The sequence below is a fragment of the Narcine bancroftii genome, chromosome 3 (genome assembly GCF_036971445.1).
Source record: "Narcine bancroftii isolate sNarBan1 chromosome 3, sNarBan1.hap1, whole genome shotgun sequence".
Taxonomy (NCBI): Eukaryota; Metazoa; Chordata; class Chondrichthyes; order Torpediniformes; family Narcinidae; genus Narcine; species Narcine bancroftii.
This window is the reverse complement of record NC_091471.1, coordinates 262,074,165-262,094,508: the sequence shown is the minus strand read 5'-3', so window position 1 is coordinate 262,094,508 and position 20,344 is coordinate 262,074,165. Positions and strand designations below refer to the sequence as shown.

Sequence of the window (20,344 nt, the reverse complement as noted above, 5' to 3'; positions counted from 1 at the left end):
CCTTCACTGGACAGGAAGAGTTTTGGGACTTCCCAAATGGTGCTATAGATATTCAGTTTTTTTTTGTTAGCAATCTGATCTGTTTTGAATGATGACATGGTCTCTGTTGCATATTACGTGTCAAACATGATCTTAGTCAATATTGATCTGCCTTCTGCTCATTTCCTGGACTAATTACTAAGATTTACTCCTGTGTTCCCGTGGTGTGCTCAGATGACTCATTAAAGCAAAACTAGAAATCTAAAATAGAAACTGAATTGCACCAAACAACTGTACTCAGCAGTTTTTTAAGATTATGATAGGGATATAAAATATTGCAGTCTTTATTTCTTTAGCATCAGAACCAAGACTTCACGGTCTGAACAAAATAAATCAGATTATTCTTTTGAAAATTAGGTATTCAGCACAGGCTATCTTGGCCCATGGGCCCGTGTCGCCCCATTGACCTACAGCTCCCCATACGTTTTGAAGGGTGGGAGGAAACCTATGCAGGCACAGGGAGAACATACCAACTCCCTATCAGCGCGCTATTTGAACCCGGTCCTGATCGCTGGTGCTGTAACGGCATTGCGCTAACTGCTATGCCAACTATGCCACCCCAAAGTTAACGCATTTCCTTCTCTTTATGATAAGAACACCCTGTGGCCTTGAGTCTGTTCTCAGGCATATTAAATGAAAAGTATGCTGCGAGACCGGCTGAGTGTCTCCAGCATTTCTGTGTTTTCACTACAATCTTTCATGTTTCACTCTCTTAGTAGAAGGAACCCTTCAAGCTCATTTCCCTGTTCTTTCATCATTTTGTGCTTTTTTAACTACAATCACAGCGACTGCAGACTTTTGTGTTTGACTCAGGTGTGTAAAGTCCCTATCTTAATTCCATCTCTGATTTGGAACAACAAAAAAATCCATTGATGTTCATTTGAATTTCCAATTGACCCAGCTCCAAAAGCTTTTTAGGAGAGGGGTTTCCATTTCCCCCCCACCCAACCTCACCCCCCACCACCTTTCCAATTGTGTGTGAGGGAGAGGTTAGGGTCTTAAGCTTGAATTTTAAACCTCAACATCCTTGCTCTGGGTCCTCCTGTCGAAATAAAGCATCAACCATCCAGGGCCAAGATGAGCAGCTACTTCTTCAACTGAAGTCAAAACACAATGCCGGAGAAACTCAGCAGGTCAAACAGTGTATAGCAAAAATAAAGATACACAATGTTTCAGGCTTGGGTCCTTCATCAACAAATGAGCAAAATGTAGCTGGGTGCCTGAACAAAATGGAAGGGGATGGGGCAAGACGGGAAGCATGGTCCCACGGGCAGGATAAGAGAGGGAGGGCACACCAGCAAACAAGGAGAGCAGAAGGGGGTGGAGAATTGGAGGAAAGAAAACCAAGATGGGAAAGAGTGGGAGAATGAGAATGGGCTAGCAGAAACTGGAGGTCGAAGTTAATGCCATCTGGTTGGAGAGTGTCCAGGTGGAAAATTAAATGTTGCTCCTCCAATTTACAGCTGGACTTTGTTGGACAGTACTTGAGGCGATGGACAGACATGTCAGCATGGAAATGGGGTGCAAAATTGAAATGATTGGCCACTAGGAGGTTCCTATCAATGATGAATATATTGGGGCAACTGAGCATCCTTGCACAATGACCCCATTGCGAAAGAGGGGTTCATTGTGGGAGGATGGTGGAGGGGATAGCTACCAGCAATTGCGGTTGGTGTGTGCTTCACAGGAAGATCGGTGGAAAGGGTTTTGGTGAGGATCCCACGGTCAGACAATTTGGTTGGGTGAGGATTGGTGGAGAGTGATGGCCAGAGGAGAGCTGGGACATTGAACATTTTGAAGGGGACCTATCTGAGATGGGATCCCAGGAGTGGTGACCACAATGTGTGAGATGCTCAGCTAGATCCCCTTGATCACATCGTGCCACGATTCAGAATCTCTGCAAGGTGCAGTGGGGGACAGAATCTAGGCATCCAGACTCAATCCCCGCAGGAACCACCATATCCGATGCATAGGAAACTGAAAAAAATGTTCTATGCCTACATATCTGGTTCCCATATGGTTCACTTTACAGTTAGGGTACATTTACAGGAACGATGTGGATGGTTTGGAGAGGGTACAGGGGAGTAAAACATGAAGATCTGTAGACACCGTTGTTGAGATAAGAACGCACAATGCTGGAGAAACTCAGCAGATCAAACAGTGTCCTTTATATAAGCAAAGGTAAAAATACATAGCTGACGTTTTGGGCTTAGGCCTTCATTGAGGACACCTTATAGAGGAGATTTACTTGGATTGGAGAATGTATCTTATAAGACAAAGTTAATAGAGCTCGGGCTTTTATCTTTGAAGAAGGATGAGAGGTGACTTAATCGAGGTGTACAAGATGTGTGTTTGCACCAAGGAATGGAGAACGCTATTTCCTTGGGTTGTACTGTACTGTACAAACCGTGCATCTTGGCGCCTCACAGTTCAGTGGGCAGCAACCTCCTTTAAAGAAGACCGCAGAGCCCACTTCACTGACAAAAGACAAAGGAGGAAAAACCCAACACCCAACCCCAACCAACCAATTTTCCCTTGCAACCGCTGCAACCGTGTCTGCCTGTCCTGCATCGGACTTGTCAGCCACAAACGAGCCTGCAGCTGACGTGGACATTACCCCTTCCATAAATATTCGTCCACGAAGCCAAGCCAAAGAAAGAAGACTGTACAATCAGATAATAAACTTCAACTTGAAGATTATGAAATGCATAGAAAGGGTGGAGAGCCAGCACCTTTCTCCTGGGCTGATAGTAGCAAATACCAGTGGACCTCTGTTTAAGGTGAGGGGAGGAACGTTTAGGGGAGACTTCAAGGGTAAAGTTTTTTTTAGACACTGAGAGTCGTGAGTGCTTGGATTGCATTGCCAGGGATGCTGGTGGAGGCTGGTACAACAGGGGCATTTAAAACACAGGGACATGGATGCAGGAAATATAGTGTTAGGGGTTTGAGATAGGGTAAGGTAGGATTTAAAAATATAGATTAGTACAACATTGTAAGCCAAATGACCTGTACTATGCTGTAATGTTCTATGTTCTACATTTTGATTGAAACGTGCAGACACCAGCCACGCTGTTAAGGTGTCAGCTCTAGGACCATCTATCTCCATCAGCAAGCACTCCCGGAGCAATGGATTGGAGTCTTGGTTGGCATGATGAGGCTCATCACAGGACTCAAACCCTCAACTGTCTGGCCATTGGACACCAGAACACTGACCCACGGCTGAATCAATGACAGGTGCCGACAGAATGGGAAATCAATGGATGTGAGAGGGAGGCTCAGAGCCTGATCTCCGAATTTTTACTGAACTGTTTGTTGTCTGGCAGTGAAGGAGTTTCACTCAACCCAATTTAAAAAAAAATCAGAAGTACTTTGTGTCCCTCAAGCCACGGCTCCAGGAACAGATAAACATAATGTACCAGGGCAGAGAATTACACAATCCATGTCAAATTTCAGAATGATTGTAAATAATTTAAACAAACAGACAGGGATGGAATTAGCTTTCAGCTTGGCTCAGTCTAGACTTGGGGCATGAAATGAACTCCATTTGTCCTATCCTACTCCCTCCCCAGCAGTGACATAGCATGGGATCCAAGGGATGGAGAGAAGGGAGGCAGTGCTTGGCAGGTAATTATATCAATGCCCCTCACCGACTCTTCTATCCTCTATGAAATATTTTTGCCAAGTTCCAGAGAAATACATTGGTGCATGTTGTTGACATTCTCAGAAGGTTGGAAGTTTCCAGGAATCCAGGTCAAAAACGGTGAAGGAGGTCAACCAGACAAGGACCAGCCAACAGCAGACTTCACAGCTGTGGGAATCATAGGATGAAATTAATAGCACTGGAATGCATTATACAAGTGTCTAAAACCAGTTTGTGTCTTTCAGACTTGACCAGTGTCCAACTCCTGATGTCAGCAGTACAGCTCGGGTGATATGGTGCACAACACCACAAGACAAACAGCTTGCCTTTGGGCAGATCCTCTAACAGGGCAGACCTAGGCACCTCAAAGGAGCGTTATCAAATAAAAAGTTAATTGAGTCACAAAGGGAGATGTTACGCAAATCACAGAACGCTTTGACCAGGTGAGGTAGGTCTCGAAGAAGGTGTTAAAGGAGAAGAGGGAGGTGGAGGGGTTTAGGAAAGGAATTTAAGAGGTAGCTGAAGGCAAAACTGAAGGTCTTTGAGGGTTGTAGGGCCATCAAATGTTATAAACTATCAACTGGATGAGAACAGAGAAGGATGAGAATTTTAAGTGTCATGTATTCGGGGTGTTCATCAGGACTTGCTAAGGCAGTTTCTCAGGATTGGTGGGCAGATGGATTGAGCTGCCAGAGGAATTTGTAGAGGTGGGTAAAATTACAATGTTTAAAAGACAATTGAACTGGATTATAGATGGGAAAAGTTTAGAGAGATATGACCCAAATGCAGGCAAAAGGAAGGCACCTTGACTGGCTTGAAGAAGTTAGGCCTATTTCTGTGCTGCATTACTCCATTCTAAACCTTCAGTCATTCCGTTAGGTCACTGAGGGAATTGTGAGCTCAGTCCGTGTCATGCAACTCTGACTCAAACTTACTTCTTGACAGACCAGTCTGATTGGTTGAGGCAGGGATGAAAGAGGATTCAATATTCAGCAAACCTGTGGGGAGAGAGCAGAGGAGCGAAGCTAATTTGACATCATTTCCAAAGGGCACAGACCTGGCGGACAGAATAACTTTCCCCTATGCTCTAGGATTCTACAATTCTCTCATTTCATCTCTTCTGAAAATATTAACTCCTTGTAAATAGGCTCAAACTCCCTTTGGATAACGTCGGGAAATATGCACTTCTTAAAGAATGCCTTAAGACAGTTTTGGGAGCCATTCCCAGAGACAGGACCTCACTCCCACAGGGCTCAACAGCCCAGAATGACTGCCATCAGCTCTGCACAACCAACAATGGTTTTATTTAAAAATTCTAGACCACGGGGGTCTGCATAAGGCACCTGAAAACAGGGAGAACACCCTCCTTTCCCCCACCCCCCCCAACTGTTGAGGAAGAGAAACAGAAGAGATGGCAGATGAAAACAAATTCTGTGTAATCTTGCAGTTTTTAATCATATGACAAAGGAATCTTGAGGCTGTTGTAGCCACTGGTTGTATGGTCAGTAATGGGACCTGTATCTACTGATCTGAACCATTAATCCAAAGGCATGTTCAAATTCCTCCACAGCAGCAGAGGAATTGAATATACCTGGAGATAAAGCCCATTCTCATAAAGTTGACCAGATTTAACCCCATGGTCAAACTGAGAAATCCTGAGAAGTACTTCTCTGGGCTGAATACTTACCTGAAGACCATTTTCCTGCCCTTCATCCATGTCTCTTGATTGATCTAACATCCAAAAATCATTCAATCTTGGTCTCTGTGATCAATGACTGAGCTCCACACCCCTCTAGGATATTGAATTTTAAACATTCATCACCCTCTGAATGAAGACCTTTCTTCTGCTTTCAGTCCCAGTGGCCCTTAGTTTGAGATTGTTACTCTCAGTTCTGGACACTGCAGGGAGAGGAAAGATGTTTCCCCAAATTTATTCCACTGAGAGCCCTCAATTACATCAATTCTCATTCTTCCAAACTCCCTAGGGTGGGGCAAAATATCTTAGTCAACTGAATCTCTCCTTGGGTGATAGTCCTGCTGTGCCAGGAACCAATTTGGTGAATCATACAACACTCCATCTTTTGGACAAAACCATCAATTGGACACAAAAGTGTTCTCTTATAAAGTACCCATTTGGCTTCAGCAAGCAAGAACTTCCGACATTGAACTTTTGTGTAAGACAATGTACTAATTATCAAGTGTGTTCTCATTGAAGGTGACTGTGGTTAATATATATTTACTCTGCAAATTATTTATCAACCTCTAATCCACAGAACTCAGGTGGTTCATGGTTTGTTACAGGAAGTTTGCAGCAAAGACTAACATTACGAATACAGTAAACAATTACCATAAATATTCATATATAATGTACCCCGTGTATAATGCAACCCCCCATTTTTGAGGGGATAAAGGGAAAAATTTTACCCCCGTGTATATGACCCCCCTCACCCGCCTGAGTCACGCTGGCGTTTTTCTGCTCACCCGCCCGATTCGTGCTGCGTTTCTCACTAACCCCCTCCCTTCACCCACCTGATTCGCAATGTCATCTCTCACAACCCCACCCCTCACTCGTCTGAGTCACGCTGGCGTCTCTCGGGCCCAAGTTGTGAGTTGCAGAAATTAAAAAAAATTTTTTACTCCCGTGTATGCCAACCCCCCCCCCACCACTATTTTTGAGGGGGAAATTTTTTTGCATTATCCTCAAATATTTACAGTAATACACAAGCAAGGTTGTAAAATTGATGACAAAAAAATTCCCCTCAAAAATTTCCTACAAAACTCCTCCCAGTGGCCTGTGAAGGGGGTTTCAGCTTCTCCCCAGGAGGTCTATGCATTTGTTATTGGAGGCCTATGCAAGTTAATACTCAGTGGTCCATGGAAGAACGCCATGAAGACCAAAGTACTGAAGAGGCATACAACTGCAAATGGTAGAAATCTAACAAAAAAAAAATGCTGGAGCTATTCAGCAACTTGTATCCATCTGTGGGGAGAAAACCCCTGCTGACCTTTCACCAGTAATGCTGGAGACATCTATGGATGTGGGGGCAGAGGTAAAGGGGTCGGAGGGTGTTAAGGAGAGTGAGTAAGTTATAGAGATTGGGAGGCTCCAGAGCCTGGAAGCCATTACGCACATGAGGGTTAAAACCATGAAGAGCTGAAGAAGAAATGAATTTATTATTTGTATGGACAACAGAAGCCTCATTAAATAAAGGGAACATTCAGGTGACATCTCATTCAGTCTGAGAACCGGCAATAGATGGAAAATTGAGACAAGTTGAGCCTTCCTATGCTGTACATGAAAATCAATCTACTGTGGGAGTTAGCTGTGCACAGACAAGCTGAGGTAATGCTCACCTTACAAAGGCAACTGTTTATCCTCCAAACTACATTGCCCATGAAATGTTTAGGAAGATGGCTGCAGAAGGTATTCTCAGAAAGTTATTGAAGATCATGAACTACTACAGGGCATAAATAGTTAAATGAATGGTGTCAGCACGGGTCAAATGGCATTGTGCCTTTGTTGCTCAGCCACATGCAATCACAGGGAATTCAGGTTGTATTCCTTGGGATTTACTGGAAAAAAAGGGGCAATTTCAATCAGTATTTTCAGTCTGAAAGCCTAACCTCAGCAGACAAAACTCAGGACCGAGCTTCGCAGTAAATCGGAAAATCTTCCGCTTGCAGCAGTGTGGAGAGAATGTGCTGGGACAATTCCCTCGATAAATTGCCATTGATGCCAGATCCCAGACTGACCATCCCTTTTGGATGTCAAAATCCAAGAGTTATGCGGGAGCTGGGCTTAAGTTACAGATTAATTACAAATCAGTGAATGGCAAAGACAGACAAGAGGTGAATGATATGCTGCCTTGCTTCCACATTCGATCTTTAGTGCAGTAGCAAGTTGCGTTTGCCATTTTACTCAGCTCTCCATTCTTGTGACGAGGGCCAGTGGAACATTTGTCCGCGGTGACAATAATTGAACCAGCTCCCCCTCTTGGGAGCTCCCAGCAGGAGTGAATGAAACATGCGATCAGCACATGGGACCTTGTGGATTTTAAACTGAATATCCACACCAGGACACAGAGCCCAGTAATATCAGATCAGCCAAACCAAGAGTCTTCCCAGTGTGAAGACCACCCAGCTCTAGCTCAGGACCGCTCTGAGTCATTGCAAGAAAATTATTCTTAGTTAAATATACCAATTCATTCAAAAGATTTAAAAAAAAAATACATTATCACAGGAAGGATAGAAGAATATTTTATTGTAAAGAAAAAGATACAAAAATATATATTTTTTACAAAGAATTTAACTGCTTGAAAAGAAAGATTTATTCTCAATTTCCAAAAATAAGTGGAAACCTCTCCTTCAAGCCAAGCAACTGCCAATTCTAATCAGCATTACCCAAGTAGGTTATCACATCTCTCCCATCTTTCAACTCAACAATTTCAAAAATCTTAAATGGATGATGTTCAACCCATCTCTACTATTTTCACAACTAATGTTCAATAGCATTTTAATGTAAATGTACCCATGACTTTTTGTATTTGTTCTTAGCAGTTGACTGGAGATGAAAATCCTGGATGGTTTGTAATCTTCAACACTATTTATCATACCAGAACATGTCACCAGCATGAATTTTAATCACATTTGCTAAGAATTGCATTTCTTGATTTTAAAACAAAGATACACAAGGTGTACATTAAAAAAAAAATTAATATTCATCAGTAAATGCTCAAACCCCTCATTTTGAAAGTTGGAGGGACCCAAAATCTTGTTTGAGGCACAACTCCATGGCATGGAGATGGTCAGCTCATACGGGTCTTCCCTCTTTCCTTTTGCCATGTTCATGAATTTCTTTCCAAAACTTTCCAGCCCATCCAATTCTTCATCTCATTTAAAACCTCTCATTAACTACACCTCCCAATCTCACTTCCTGTTCAATTTTGCACGCCCATTTTGTACATCTTCCATTTTAAAACAGAAGTGCCACCAAAATATGAACTATTAACAGGTCAAGGCTTCATAAGAACTCTGCTTTGGAAATCATACATCCTCAAAACAAGTATTCTAATATTCCACATCAGACATTTTTGGCCTTTTTGGAAATTGGACAGGATGGTTGGGTCAAAAGGAATTGGAGGATCTGCTGCAGGTTTCCTTTTGGAAAATCCCTGACTTTAATACTCTCTGCCACTAAAGGTTGACCCCCTCATGCCACTGGTATTCCATCTCGGAAAGGGCGGGTCAAAAGGAATTGGAGGATCTGCTGCAGGTTTCCTTTTGGAAAATCCCTGACTTTAAAACTCTCTGGCACTAAAGGTTGACCCCTCATGCCACTGGTATTCCATCTAGGAAAGGGCATCCTTTTCCAATCTATGGAACAGGCTATGCATTTCAGCCGTTGTGCAAATAATCCAGTTGCAATCTTAGAAGTGATAGTGGCATGTCTAATGGAATTAAACCACCAACAACACTGCATCACCATTGATGGCCTGAACTTTCTCTTGTTCCTGTACAAACTGTCAAGTAATCTTAACCAGGGTAGCTTCTCAGAGTACATACAGAAGCTGACGCAGAGACATTGCTTCTCCCCATGCACACTAGTGGCCCTGCACCCCACATATGCAAGCCTGGGCAAGTACAAGCCCTGGCTGATTAGAAATTGACTTGAACAATGGCTAGGAGAGGGAAGGTAGTCTTTCCAGTTTAAGATCTCTGCAAGACCAATCTTAGCGAAGACCTCTATTCATCAGGTCCACACTGGTATGGAACCGTTCAACAAGATGCCAAGCTCAGCAGAATGGAACACTGAGAGAAGATGACAAATAGCACAAGAGGCAAAAGTATGTGAGATCCAGACTTGTATCATCTCCAGAGGACAGAGATCATGCTTTCCTCCATTTCAACATCTGTCCCATTTATCTTCCGACAGCAATGTCCCGAATTTCCTCTCAAGGTGCCGGGATTAGCCAAGGCTCTGAAGGTGGGTTTTAAAAATTGCTCTTCTGCTTTCATTTTTTTCCCCCAAAAATTATGCAGAGAAATCTTCAGCAGGTCATACATCGGCGACGCATCTCAGATCTCTGGGGGTGAGGATCAATCTAAAGGAGGGAGAGGGAGAGAAGCACAGCAAGATAAGCATGCGTGTGGAGGGCCTGCCAGGAAATCACTTCACAGCAGAGGTCTTGGGTGGAGTGTTGTAGACAGACAAGTGCCAATGCAGGTTAGTAAGTTCACTAAAAATAGCAAACTATGCACATCATGGTAACTTTCCCCAAGAGGGAAAAATGTTTAACTTGTAAAAATCTTTGGATAGACCACACTGGCAATGAGGTACTCTTTGGATTTCCATTCCATATACAAATAAAGGCAGATAAGATTTATAGATGACTCTTAATTGGGGATTGGAGGGATTATCCATGGTTAATGCCGAAACGATGTTAAGGGGAAAGGAATGGAGCTGGTGTCACCATTGTGGATTCCATCCAGGGCACAGTGTAGAGTTTGCTTCTCTGTGCCTGAAGAACTTCGCCCTCACCTTTGCTTCAGGAGGTGGTTGAAACCAAGGGAGCATTCTGAACTCCCCAACCAACAAATCAGTCAATAGATTATAGAGATCAGCTGAGCTATATGGATGTAGAAATACTTGAACGGCCCCAGTTCCCTTCACTTAAGCCAAGTAGGCCAAGGAATGACCGGAGCACCCAGAGGGAACCCACACAGATACGGGGAAGAACATACAAACTCTTTACGTAGTGTGGGATGCGAGCCCCTGTCCAGATCACTGGAGCTAGAACAGCATTGCACTAACTGCTGTACTAAATGTGCCACACATTCTCTCAGAGAAAGTAACAGATGTTTAAAAAAAAGGAATTTACTAAATATACTGGGGAGAGAGAAGAAAATGATGAGAGGGTTGAGAGGAGGCTCATGGAGCAATAAAACAGCATCGTGGAGTAGAGGGGCCCCCAATAGACAGCTTGCAGCTTATGCATCGTTTCAAGGACAGGCAGAGCTTACCTCCGAGTAAATTGGCGGAGGGCGATTTCGGAACTCCTGCACGTAAACAAAGAAGGGATGCTCCAGCATCCCACGTCGCTCCACCTCATTCTCGGGAACGGACAGTCGTTGATCTGTTTGGCCGGCCTCTTCCTCAGAGACCACCTCCAGGTAATCAGGAGGGGCTGAAAGAGAAAGCAACCACAGTAAGATAAATGTGAAGGGGAAGGGCAGAGAATTAACAAGATACTCGGTGGGGGGGTTCAAAAGAAATAAACTACCCGCCGTGGTCTGCTACTAAAGGTCGGCGCAGCTCATGTATTGGAGTTCGGTTAGCGCATGCGTGAGAGTTAAATGCCTTAACAATATTGAATTCTTGTCCTTAATTCTCACGGATGCACCAATATAACTCCAATACACAAACCCACCGAGCATACGCCAACCGAAAACTTGCGCATGCACACAAGAACCAAGATGGCCACGCCCAGCCTTCAGACATACGTCCATTCCAAGATACCTTTGTGGGGAAGGTGGGGGGGGGGGGGGGGTCTGAATTACGGTCGCTAGTGAGGGAATACCTGTAATTGCAGTACCAATTGCTCCACTTTTGGACCACAGGCCCGTCAGTTTGCTAACATTCCAGTGTGAATTTCTCCCCTCCCACAGCATTGTCTATTTCTGGGTCCCTTTAACAATTCTTCCCCAGATCCCCAAGTATTTCTTCTGTAAACAAGGGCTTGGAATGACATTTGGTCCAAATAGTTAAGCGTGAAGGATGGGACAAAGATGAACAGGCTTTGGCATGCCAGTGTGTGTGCAGGAGAGATTGGGGTCAGGCTGGGTCAGCATCACACACAGGATTTCCCAATAAGGTCCCCACTTATCCCATAGCACAGAAGGTGAGATACTTACGCTCAGGTCTCTCTGGGAGTGTTAGGCGTAGCCACTCGATATCCATACTGTACTGGCTTCCCACACTGGATGAACGGCTTCCAAACGGGTGAAGTGGGATGGTACCAATCACCAGGGGCAGCTCCAGGGACAGTTTGGATGTTCCTGGGATTTCAACGTAAACCTGTAACGGTCAAAGACAAAAATGCTCCCATTAAAAAGAGCCTCAAGGAAGTAATTATCACTCAGAGAATTTATTTAAATGTAGAGATACAGCACGGTAACAGGTCCATTTCAGCATACAAATCCGTGCTGTCCCATTCCCACCCAACTGGCCTACAACCCCCAGTTTGTTTTGAATGATGGGAGGAAACTGGAGCTCCCAGAGGAAAGACAGGCTGACATGGGGTGAACGTACAAACTCCTTACAGACAGCACAAGATTTAAACCCCAGTCCCGATGGCTGGCACTGCAATAGCGTTACACTAACCTCTATGCTAATCATGCCACCCATTTGCCCTTGTTCTCCGCCTTGTTTTCCAGCACTTTCCATCCTCCCTCTCCATTGCAGCAACTATCTCTGGGACTCACCTTCAGTATGTAGTCCACGTGAATCACGCGGCACTGGAGAGAGGGAGAGACAGGGGGGATCTTCAAGGCGCGACCGTGCCAGGTCCCCCTCTTCCGTGGGGCGACCCCTTCACCGTGTAGTGTTGCCACCACAGATTTCTTCTGCTTTTTGGTACCCCTGGCTATGAAGGTCTGCATCTGGATGATGGCTGCTTTAGGGGTCACTGTGCGAGAGCAGCAGTTGTCCACCTCCGCAAAAATTGGGATCACCTCTCCTGCGGAAAGAAGCCAAGGGTTAATGTGATTGGGTTGAAGGCGAGCACCGAGAGTAGGGCAAAGTTGACAGAGGCAGCAGCGGGGAGGACATGGAGGGGATTGGATGCAATTATCTACGTGCCCAATATTACTCCCTACTACACAAGGAGAACAAAGCAAGGAAGAATTTTAAAAAGCCACATTTACCCAAAAGCCCATAAAATAGCACCCGTAGGCGCTATTAACACCACCCGATGATCGGCAAACACCATAGAACAGATGTACAAAGATAAGGGAGGGACATTTAGGGGAGACATCAGGGGTAAGTTTATTTTAAAAAGACTTATGGGTGCCTGGAATGCCTTGCCAGGGATGGTGCTGGAGGCTGAAACATTGGGGGCATTTAAGAGACTCTTAGACAGACACGTGGATGAAAGGAATTAGTAATTTTTTTAAAAAAAGGAAGGAATATGTTCTATTTTCTCACACTGTCACTTCACAAAGCCATCCCCACATTTAAAAACAGACTCAAATTGACAAGAGGCCATTCAGCCGATCCCAATTCCTCATTTCATCTTCCTTATTGGAAGCTCAACTGTTATCCTGCCATTCCCACAGGATGTCAGAATGGTCTTGCCCATTGCAAGTCCAGCAACCCTGGCCCACAAAAGCCCTATTTAACAGCATCCACTATTCACATTCGGTCTCCAATTTGATGATCAAAGTTTCTTGGGGAGTTGCCCAGGGAAAGGTTCGCCTGTGTCTGATCTTTTGAATTCCTTCATCAATTTAAACATTGCAGTCAGGTCATTTCCAACAACCAGAACCAAGTACAAGTCAAATGTATGCAACCAGTGCGTAGACACCAAACTAGAGAATTAGTTTGTAAGGATCAGCCACGAGAACAGAGAAGAGACAGGGTGGCAACTTTTTACACTGTCTCAGTCATATTCAAGAAAGTGATATTTTTGAAAATTGAATTTTTTAAAAAATCAGTAGAAATATCAAGAGAGGATCAGCCATTGTAATAAATAGCAGAGCAAGAATGAGGGGATTTTTCCTTACAGTTTTATTAAACTACAGAGTGCAATAACTCTGCAGGGAAGTGCTTTGTGATGTGACATGGTTATGATTGATACTAAATTAATCAAAATTGAATTTAAAAAAGAAAGGAAACCCTGTTACCTGGTGTGTAGCCTTTCCGGTCAATCTTAGCTGTCAGAGACAGGTGGCCAAAATTACAGTACCAGGCGCGTGCGGACTTCTCCTTTGTACCTGCTTGCGGAGCCTGGCAGGACAAAAAGGTGAGAAAACTGAGTGGTAAATACGGTGAACATACTATTCTCCTCATTAACGACTCTGGCCCCGAGTCTCTACCCCCAATCCCATTTATTCTCCTTCCTCAGCCAATGTACATGAACAGGCCCACCCAAAAAGCATGTTTTGGGGGAATGGAACCCAGGTGCGAGGACACCCTCCTTCTAATGTTATTCAGATTCTCTCTGTGGACTCCAAATAATCCAAAGCATTGTGGCGCTCGGAGGAGCTGAAGGAAATCACTGCCACCACACCGATGGTCATTAATGACTGTTTTTATTCAAATTCCGCGTGCCCCTTTCGGCATGAGCTCAGTCACCCGGTGCATTGTGACCTCATAATCGCTGCCCAGGGCGCGCGCTGGAAGGGATGATGGAGCCAAGAAGAAACCCCTGACGACGCCATCTCCTAATGGCTGCCCCACCACGTGGCAATACAAGCGGGGCCGGTTCGCCATTAGGCTGTGCGCCGCCACAGCATCACAATTCCATCAAATTCACGGCAGGTAAGCAAACCTATGATCATACGAATTTTCTTCATAAACTAAAGGATCCTGGTTTAATTCTGGTCATCTTATGCTCTACACCTTCATTTGAGGAAGCCATGGAGCAAACACAGTTACTCCAGGTAGGATTGACCAGGTGGGTGTTTAAATGAGGAATCACCTCATCCTGTGCTTCCTACCCCAACCGTATCCTGTATGCCCACAGTGAACACGTGGACAGTGGTTTCAGCGTTCCTTACCAACAGTGAAGGGGTGTTGATGTCGATGGGTTCAATCACTGTGAACTCCCTCTTGATTTTCCTAACAGTGGCCCAAGGTCGGTGAAGTTTGGCTTTAACCCAGTACCGTACACTGCCATGCTTTCCTTCGAATGATGTGACCAAGTTCCTGTATCAGGGAAACATAATTTTCTTTTTTATAAAAGAAAGGTACCGAATTTAAAAGCCCAGCACAACTTGTAGGATTGCTCAGGGAAATATTTCCTCAGCTTTGGTTGCTTTGATGTTAACACCGAGGGAAGTAGCTCCTGTTCCGATGGCTGCCTTCATACACCATCTTCATTTTCTCCATACAACATTGGTACTCAGTGGTCTTCTCCCTGCACCCATCCCACCCCCACCTTCCGAGCCACATCTCCTGGGGCACATTTCTTCATTGCCCTTTTCTCCACAAAGGTGACAATCAAAGCCTGCTGGTATGGAGGGGTAGAGCAAAAGTCCAAAAATCCAGACCACCCGAGGATTTCAAACTTTTTAGATTTACTGGGCTTTTGTGTACGAGTGTGCACATGCCAGGGTCACAGATACACAGAAGTCGCGGAAATGAACAAATAAATATTCATTTGGTCTTTTTTGTACTTTATATTCTACATGAAAATGCGATTCATTAATAAACCATCAAAGTTTACCTGTTCATCTCTATTTTGTTCTCCTTAGATTTTCATTTTAAAGAATTTGGGAAATCAGTAGAACCAGACTGACCCAATCCCCGAGCTGCCTGGATTTTAGCACTTTTACACAACATTAACTTTTTTAAAAAAATTTGACCAGTTACAACAGTGCGATACAATGGAAAAGGAAGCAAAGAATTTAGAAGAAGTGAGCTACAACTCTTATGTTAGGAAAAAGTTAAGATACTCACTCTTCAGGAAGCTGGAAGCTGAATGGGAACTCGTGACGACCAGCTGGGAGAACTGTAATGTTCCCATTATCTGAAAATAAGAGAGAAGTCTTCATAAACAACAATTCACTTCACTTTTTATCGTTGTTCAGATGTGTTGGGAATTGAAATATCAAATATTATCCCACAATAAGAGGAAAATATCTGGAGGAAATTATCACAATAAAACAAGGTACATGTCACATGTCATCATTTCATGCCCAGCAGCAGATAACCCAGTGATTCTCAACCTTTTTCTTTCCACTCACCTACCATTTTATGCCATATGTGCTCTGTGATTAGTAGGGGATTGCACAAGGTCATAGGTGAGTGGAAAGAAAAAGGTTTGAAAACCACTGTTTTAATCGTACCTCATTGTCTCGTTATATGAACAGTTTCGTTACTCCAGTGGAAATGGGCGAATGAAGGCAAAATATTTCAGTAAACAATCAACCTTCCCTTCCCACTCACAAACCAGCTTAAGCAATCCCTTACTAATCACAGAGCACCGATGGCATAGGGATTACTTAAAAGAGGTATGTGAGTGGAAAGAAAAGGTTGAGAATCACTGAGATAACCCAAACAAACACTGTTGCATCAACACTCTTCCCCTCAGATAGGTTTTGGATTCAAACCTCAGTAGGGATCACCAACCACAGAGATGGTGTTTACACCATTGAAGGTTCTACCTTTTTTTTGTTTCAGAGAACAGGAGACTTCTCCTGGGGGGGGTGGGGTGATCTGGTCATTTTCTCATTGCTACTTGCAGGAAATTACTGTGAGCTAAATACGCACGCTATGTTTACTTCACTGCTTTGCTTGCTAAATAAAAAAAGAAACCTTGAGAAGTCTGAAAAAACTGTCTGAAAACTGCAAAAACTGTGCAAGCTGAAAAAAATGCTTTATTTCTCCCCAGTGAATAGCTTCTCTGTCAGGTATGACAAAAAAGTGTAGCCACAGGTAGTGTCTAAACTTGGTACAACTGCTAATCATAAGTCACACATCGATTCACCTTATAACCCACATTTTTCTTCACCAATGCACAGTTCAATACAAGGAACCTTGCAGTAAACATTGCTGTGCCCAGTTCTTGAGGGGTGGAAGACCAATGTATTTAAAAATTAATGTGCTCCATCTCCTCCAGTCAAATACTGCAATTTCCCTAAAATCAAACCTTTCTCATCATTGAAGATTCAGCCCCACCAACAATTGGATCATTGTTTTTAAGTTGGCAATTTGGTGAACTTAGGACTGCCTTACTGGGCCAGCTCTATCAAAGCGTTCCAGGAGGCTAATCACCTGCATTCCGCAGAGAGTGAAGGTCATTGGCGCAATGTCAAATAGCGCTAAAATGCAGTGGACCAAACAAGTCAAAGATCTCAGCCCGAAAGAAAGTACAAATGAGAATAGCCTCAATCTGAAGAGCATCAATGAGATGCATTATTAAAAACATATTAATTCAAGGGACAAGGGTGTTGAGAGCATTTAATTGCGCTTAAGTGGTAGTCAGTTCCTTTCGAATCACCGCTTTCTCTCAATTAATTACAACTGAATGACTTGCTAGGCTATTTAAATTAATGGTGCAGTTGTCTCAGCCGTATTGCTGTGCGACTGGAGTCACATTTAGGCCAGACCAGGTTAGGATGGCAGTAAACCAGGTGGGTTTTTAATGACAAAAGATAGTGATTCTCAAGGTCATTATTAGATTTTCAATTCCAGAATTCAGGTTTATCACCATCTGCCAAACCTGAGCCCAGCTCCCCAGGACTTTACTTGGGTATCTAGATTATTAATCCAATAATAATACTTCTACACCATTACTTTCCAGCAAACTTCAAAAAGGAAATTGAGAGAGACCCTGAGGAACATCTCAGAATATTGACTAAATGTGTCACCGACTTTTGGGAATGAGAGTGAACTATGTTGAGTAAAAGGCTTCAAAGAGGTATTTGGGAAGGTGACAGTGCCAGATGGATAGATCCTTCCAATGGGTTGTCTCAGCCTCAAAAGAAGACAGAAAGAGGTGCGTAATTGTTTCAATTCCAGAGCAGAGATCTTAGGGCACACAAATTGATGGAGAAATAGGAGCATTTTGTTTTTAATTTTTAAATTTAGACATCCAGCACTGTTACAAGCCAATTTGGCCCTACGAGTCTGTGCCCCACAATTTACACCCCATTAACCTACACCCCGGTGTGTTTTGAGCAGTGGGAGGAAACCAGAGACTCCGGGGAAAACCAGCACAGAGAACGTACAGACTCCTTACAGACAGCACAGGATTCAAACCCAGGTCCAGTCCTGATCGCTGGCACTTTAAAGGCAGTTTGTTAACTACACCGCTGGCACTTTAAAGGCAGTTTGTTAACTGCACCGCTGTGAGTAGAAGTGAATATGGATGGGACTGATAAAATAGAGAATAGAGATACTGTGCTGGAGAGAATACCAGTTGGAGTGGGTATCTGCCACATTCAAAACAGTCATGGCAAAGATTCTTGAACTGTTGACGGTAAGGACATCCCTTTTGTGATTGCAGTCCAGAGGAAAGGGCACATTCTCAGAATTAGTCTTGATTTTAAATTTATTGGTAGAGTACATACATGACATTACACACAACCCTGATATTCTTTTTCCCGGTGGGTGATGCAGAATTATCACTTATTGGTAGTGCTCAATGTAAACAAACTCTGTGATTTACAGGGGGGGGGGGGGGAGAAAGAGAAACACAAGTGCAAAAGTAAGAGTCCTTTAAGGAGTCCCTGATTGAGTTTGTTGTTGAGGAGTCTGATGGTGGAGCTGTTCCTGAACTTGGTGGAGTGAGTCTTGTGGCACCGATACCTCTTTCCTGATGGTAGCAGCAAGAATAGAGTGAGTGCTGGGTGGTGTGGATCCTTGATGATTGCTGCTGCTTTCTGACGGCAGCATTCCCTGTAGATGTTCTTGATGGTGGGGAGGGTGTGATGTTGTGGGCAGAGTCCACTACCTTTTGCAGGGATTTACCCTCGGGGGCATTGGTGTACCCATACCAGACCGTGAAGCAGCCAGTCAGCACCTTTTCCACCACACATCTATAGAAATTTGCCAGGTTTTCTGATGTCATGCCAAACCTCCGCAAGTTGTGTCCCTAGGTTGTGTTACTTCATACAAGGGGTTCCCATGACTTGTGTTAAGTCAGATGTGAATAGTCATGGTTGAACAAGGGAATAGAAGCGGACCAGTCTGATTACTATTCATCATGACAAACCTTTTGGATTTAAAATAACCAAGAATTAATTGATGTTTTTGAATGAGGGTTCCTAGTTTCGAACACTCTTTACAATATTAGTTCAAAGCTGTTTAAGTGGTATGAAGAATCTGGTGGACAGGTAGAGTGGTGCAAGGTTCATTACATTTGGGGTCAGTGTACAGCAGCATGGGTGGCGGGGTCCCGCGCGTGGAGAAAACTCTACAGTGCAATCAAAGCAGCAAACAGGATGTAAAAGGATGAATAGAGTATGGGGGGGGGGGGGGGTGCGGAGAGAGAAGTTTCTCCCCCCCCCCCCCCCTGTCCCTCAACAATAGATTTTGTTGAGGATTCTGCTTTTGTGGATTTACATCTTTCCACCAACGTAGTCCAATGTTAACTGCGCTTTATGTTTTCAAACCATCAACATTTTGTCTTGGTTAAGAAAACCTTGAACCTTTAGGATTTCTCCTTTAAAAATCACAAGGTTGTGGGATTAGGCCTCACCTGAATGAATCAAGTTCATCCCCAATGACAAAATGCTGCACTGAAGATGCTGTCTTTCTGATGAAACTGTAGAAATTTGCTACTCTTCCCACATTACAATTTCAAAAAAATTGTTTGCTATAAAATGCTTTTGAATATTCTGAAAGGAAAGTGAAAAATTGCTGCAGAAACAAAGTGCTTCTTTAAGGGGGGGGTGGTGGTTTGGATACCTGGGAGTTGAATTTTTTTAGCTCTGTTCTCATTCTCTTCATTATCTTCAGAAATAATTTACACCTATCCTCCAATTTCCCCTCTATCTGCAAGATCTGTGCAGCAACTACTTGACAAAGCAAATTAACAAACATCCCTGCCAGCAAGAGGCATGCCCTTACTTGCTACTCAGTGTACCAAACTGTTCCCTCTCCCCAGTCGTTGCACCTACAAAGTCAACCCCTGCCCCCCCCAAACCCCCACTGGACTGGGGAGAGCCAATATCCACTGGCTGGAAGTTCCACAGGAGAAATATCTTTTGCTAGAGCAACAATTCCTTTAATTTAAAAAAAAAAAGCATCCGGGCAGAACAGTCTTTAAGAACACTGCACATTGACTTCAAGACATGAAACCTTGTATTAATATTTTAAAGCAAGACCACAGTGGAAGAGTAAAAATCCAAGCTTAATCTCATTCTCTATTTCCCATGTGAGTGTTTCCACCCCTCCCCCCCCCCACTCATTTTGTGCCATTTCTCCCAATCAAGGGTTCCAGGCAAATCTGACATTTCCTGAACTGGCTACTTCGTTCTGTCATTTCTCCCCACTTGACCCAAAAGCAAACATTATTTGTACTTGGGAAATATTGATGGAGTCGGGGGAGGGGGGGGGGTGGGGAATGAAAATGGGCTGATTTCTGATTCATACTAGACTAACCACTGGAGAAATAAGATCCATTTTTCACTGAATGGTGCAACATGGTCAAAGTCCATTCAGCCTGTTACATCCATACCATCATTTTGCAAGATCTGCCCCCCCTTGTAAAATTGCATTTAACAGTCCACATGAATCCGACATTTATCAATGTTAGTACCAAATATAATTGCATCCTTTAAAAGCTTGTTCCCAGGCAACCCACCTCCAAGTTAGTTGTGGACAGGTGCTGAGCCACTTAAAAGGGAAGGCTCGCCTATGTCTGATCCCTACTTGGATGGGATGGAGGGTAAACTCGGAAGACTGCATAAATTTGACCGAGGGAAGAAATGAACCTGCAG

At 43.8% G+C, this 20,344-nt stretch overlaps 1 protein-coding gene across 2 annotated transcripts in view; it reads right to left on the bottom strand.

The window, feature by feature from the left end:
• Nucleotides 1–7,923: 7,923 nt before the first annotated feature.
• Nucleotides 7,924–20,344, bottom strand: part of arrdc2 (arrestin domain containing 2) — a 29,380-nt gene continuing 16,959 nt past the window's right edge. For both annotated transcript variants that reach the window (XM_069927903.1, XM_069927902.1), the window contains exons 2-8: nt 15,357–15,426; nt 14,456–14,603; nt 13,580–13,682; nt 12,161–12,414; nt 11,591–11,753; nt 10,700–10,863; nt 7,924–9,780 (exon numbers count right to left, since the gene is read on the bottom strand). In XM_069927903.1, the coding sequence (XP_069784004.1) occupies nt 9,727–9,780; nt 10,700–10,863; nt 11,591–11,753; nt 12,161–12,414; nt 13,580–13,682; nt 14,456–14,603; nt 15,357–15,426 (956 nt within the window). In that variant the 3' untranslated portion in view covers nt 7,924–9,726. The remainder of the gene's footprint in view (nt 9,781–10,699; nt 10,864–11,590; nt 11,754–12,160; nt 12,415–13,579; nt 13,683–14,455; nt 14,604–15,356; nt 15,427–20,344) is intronic.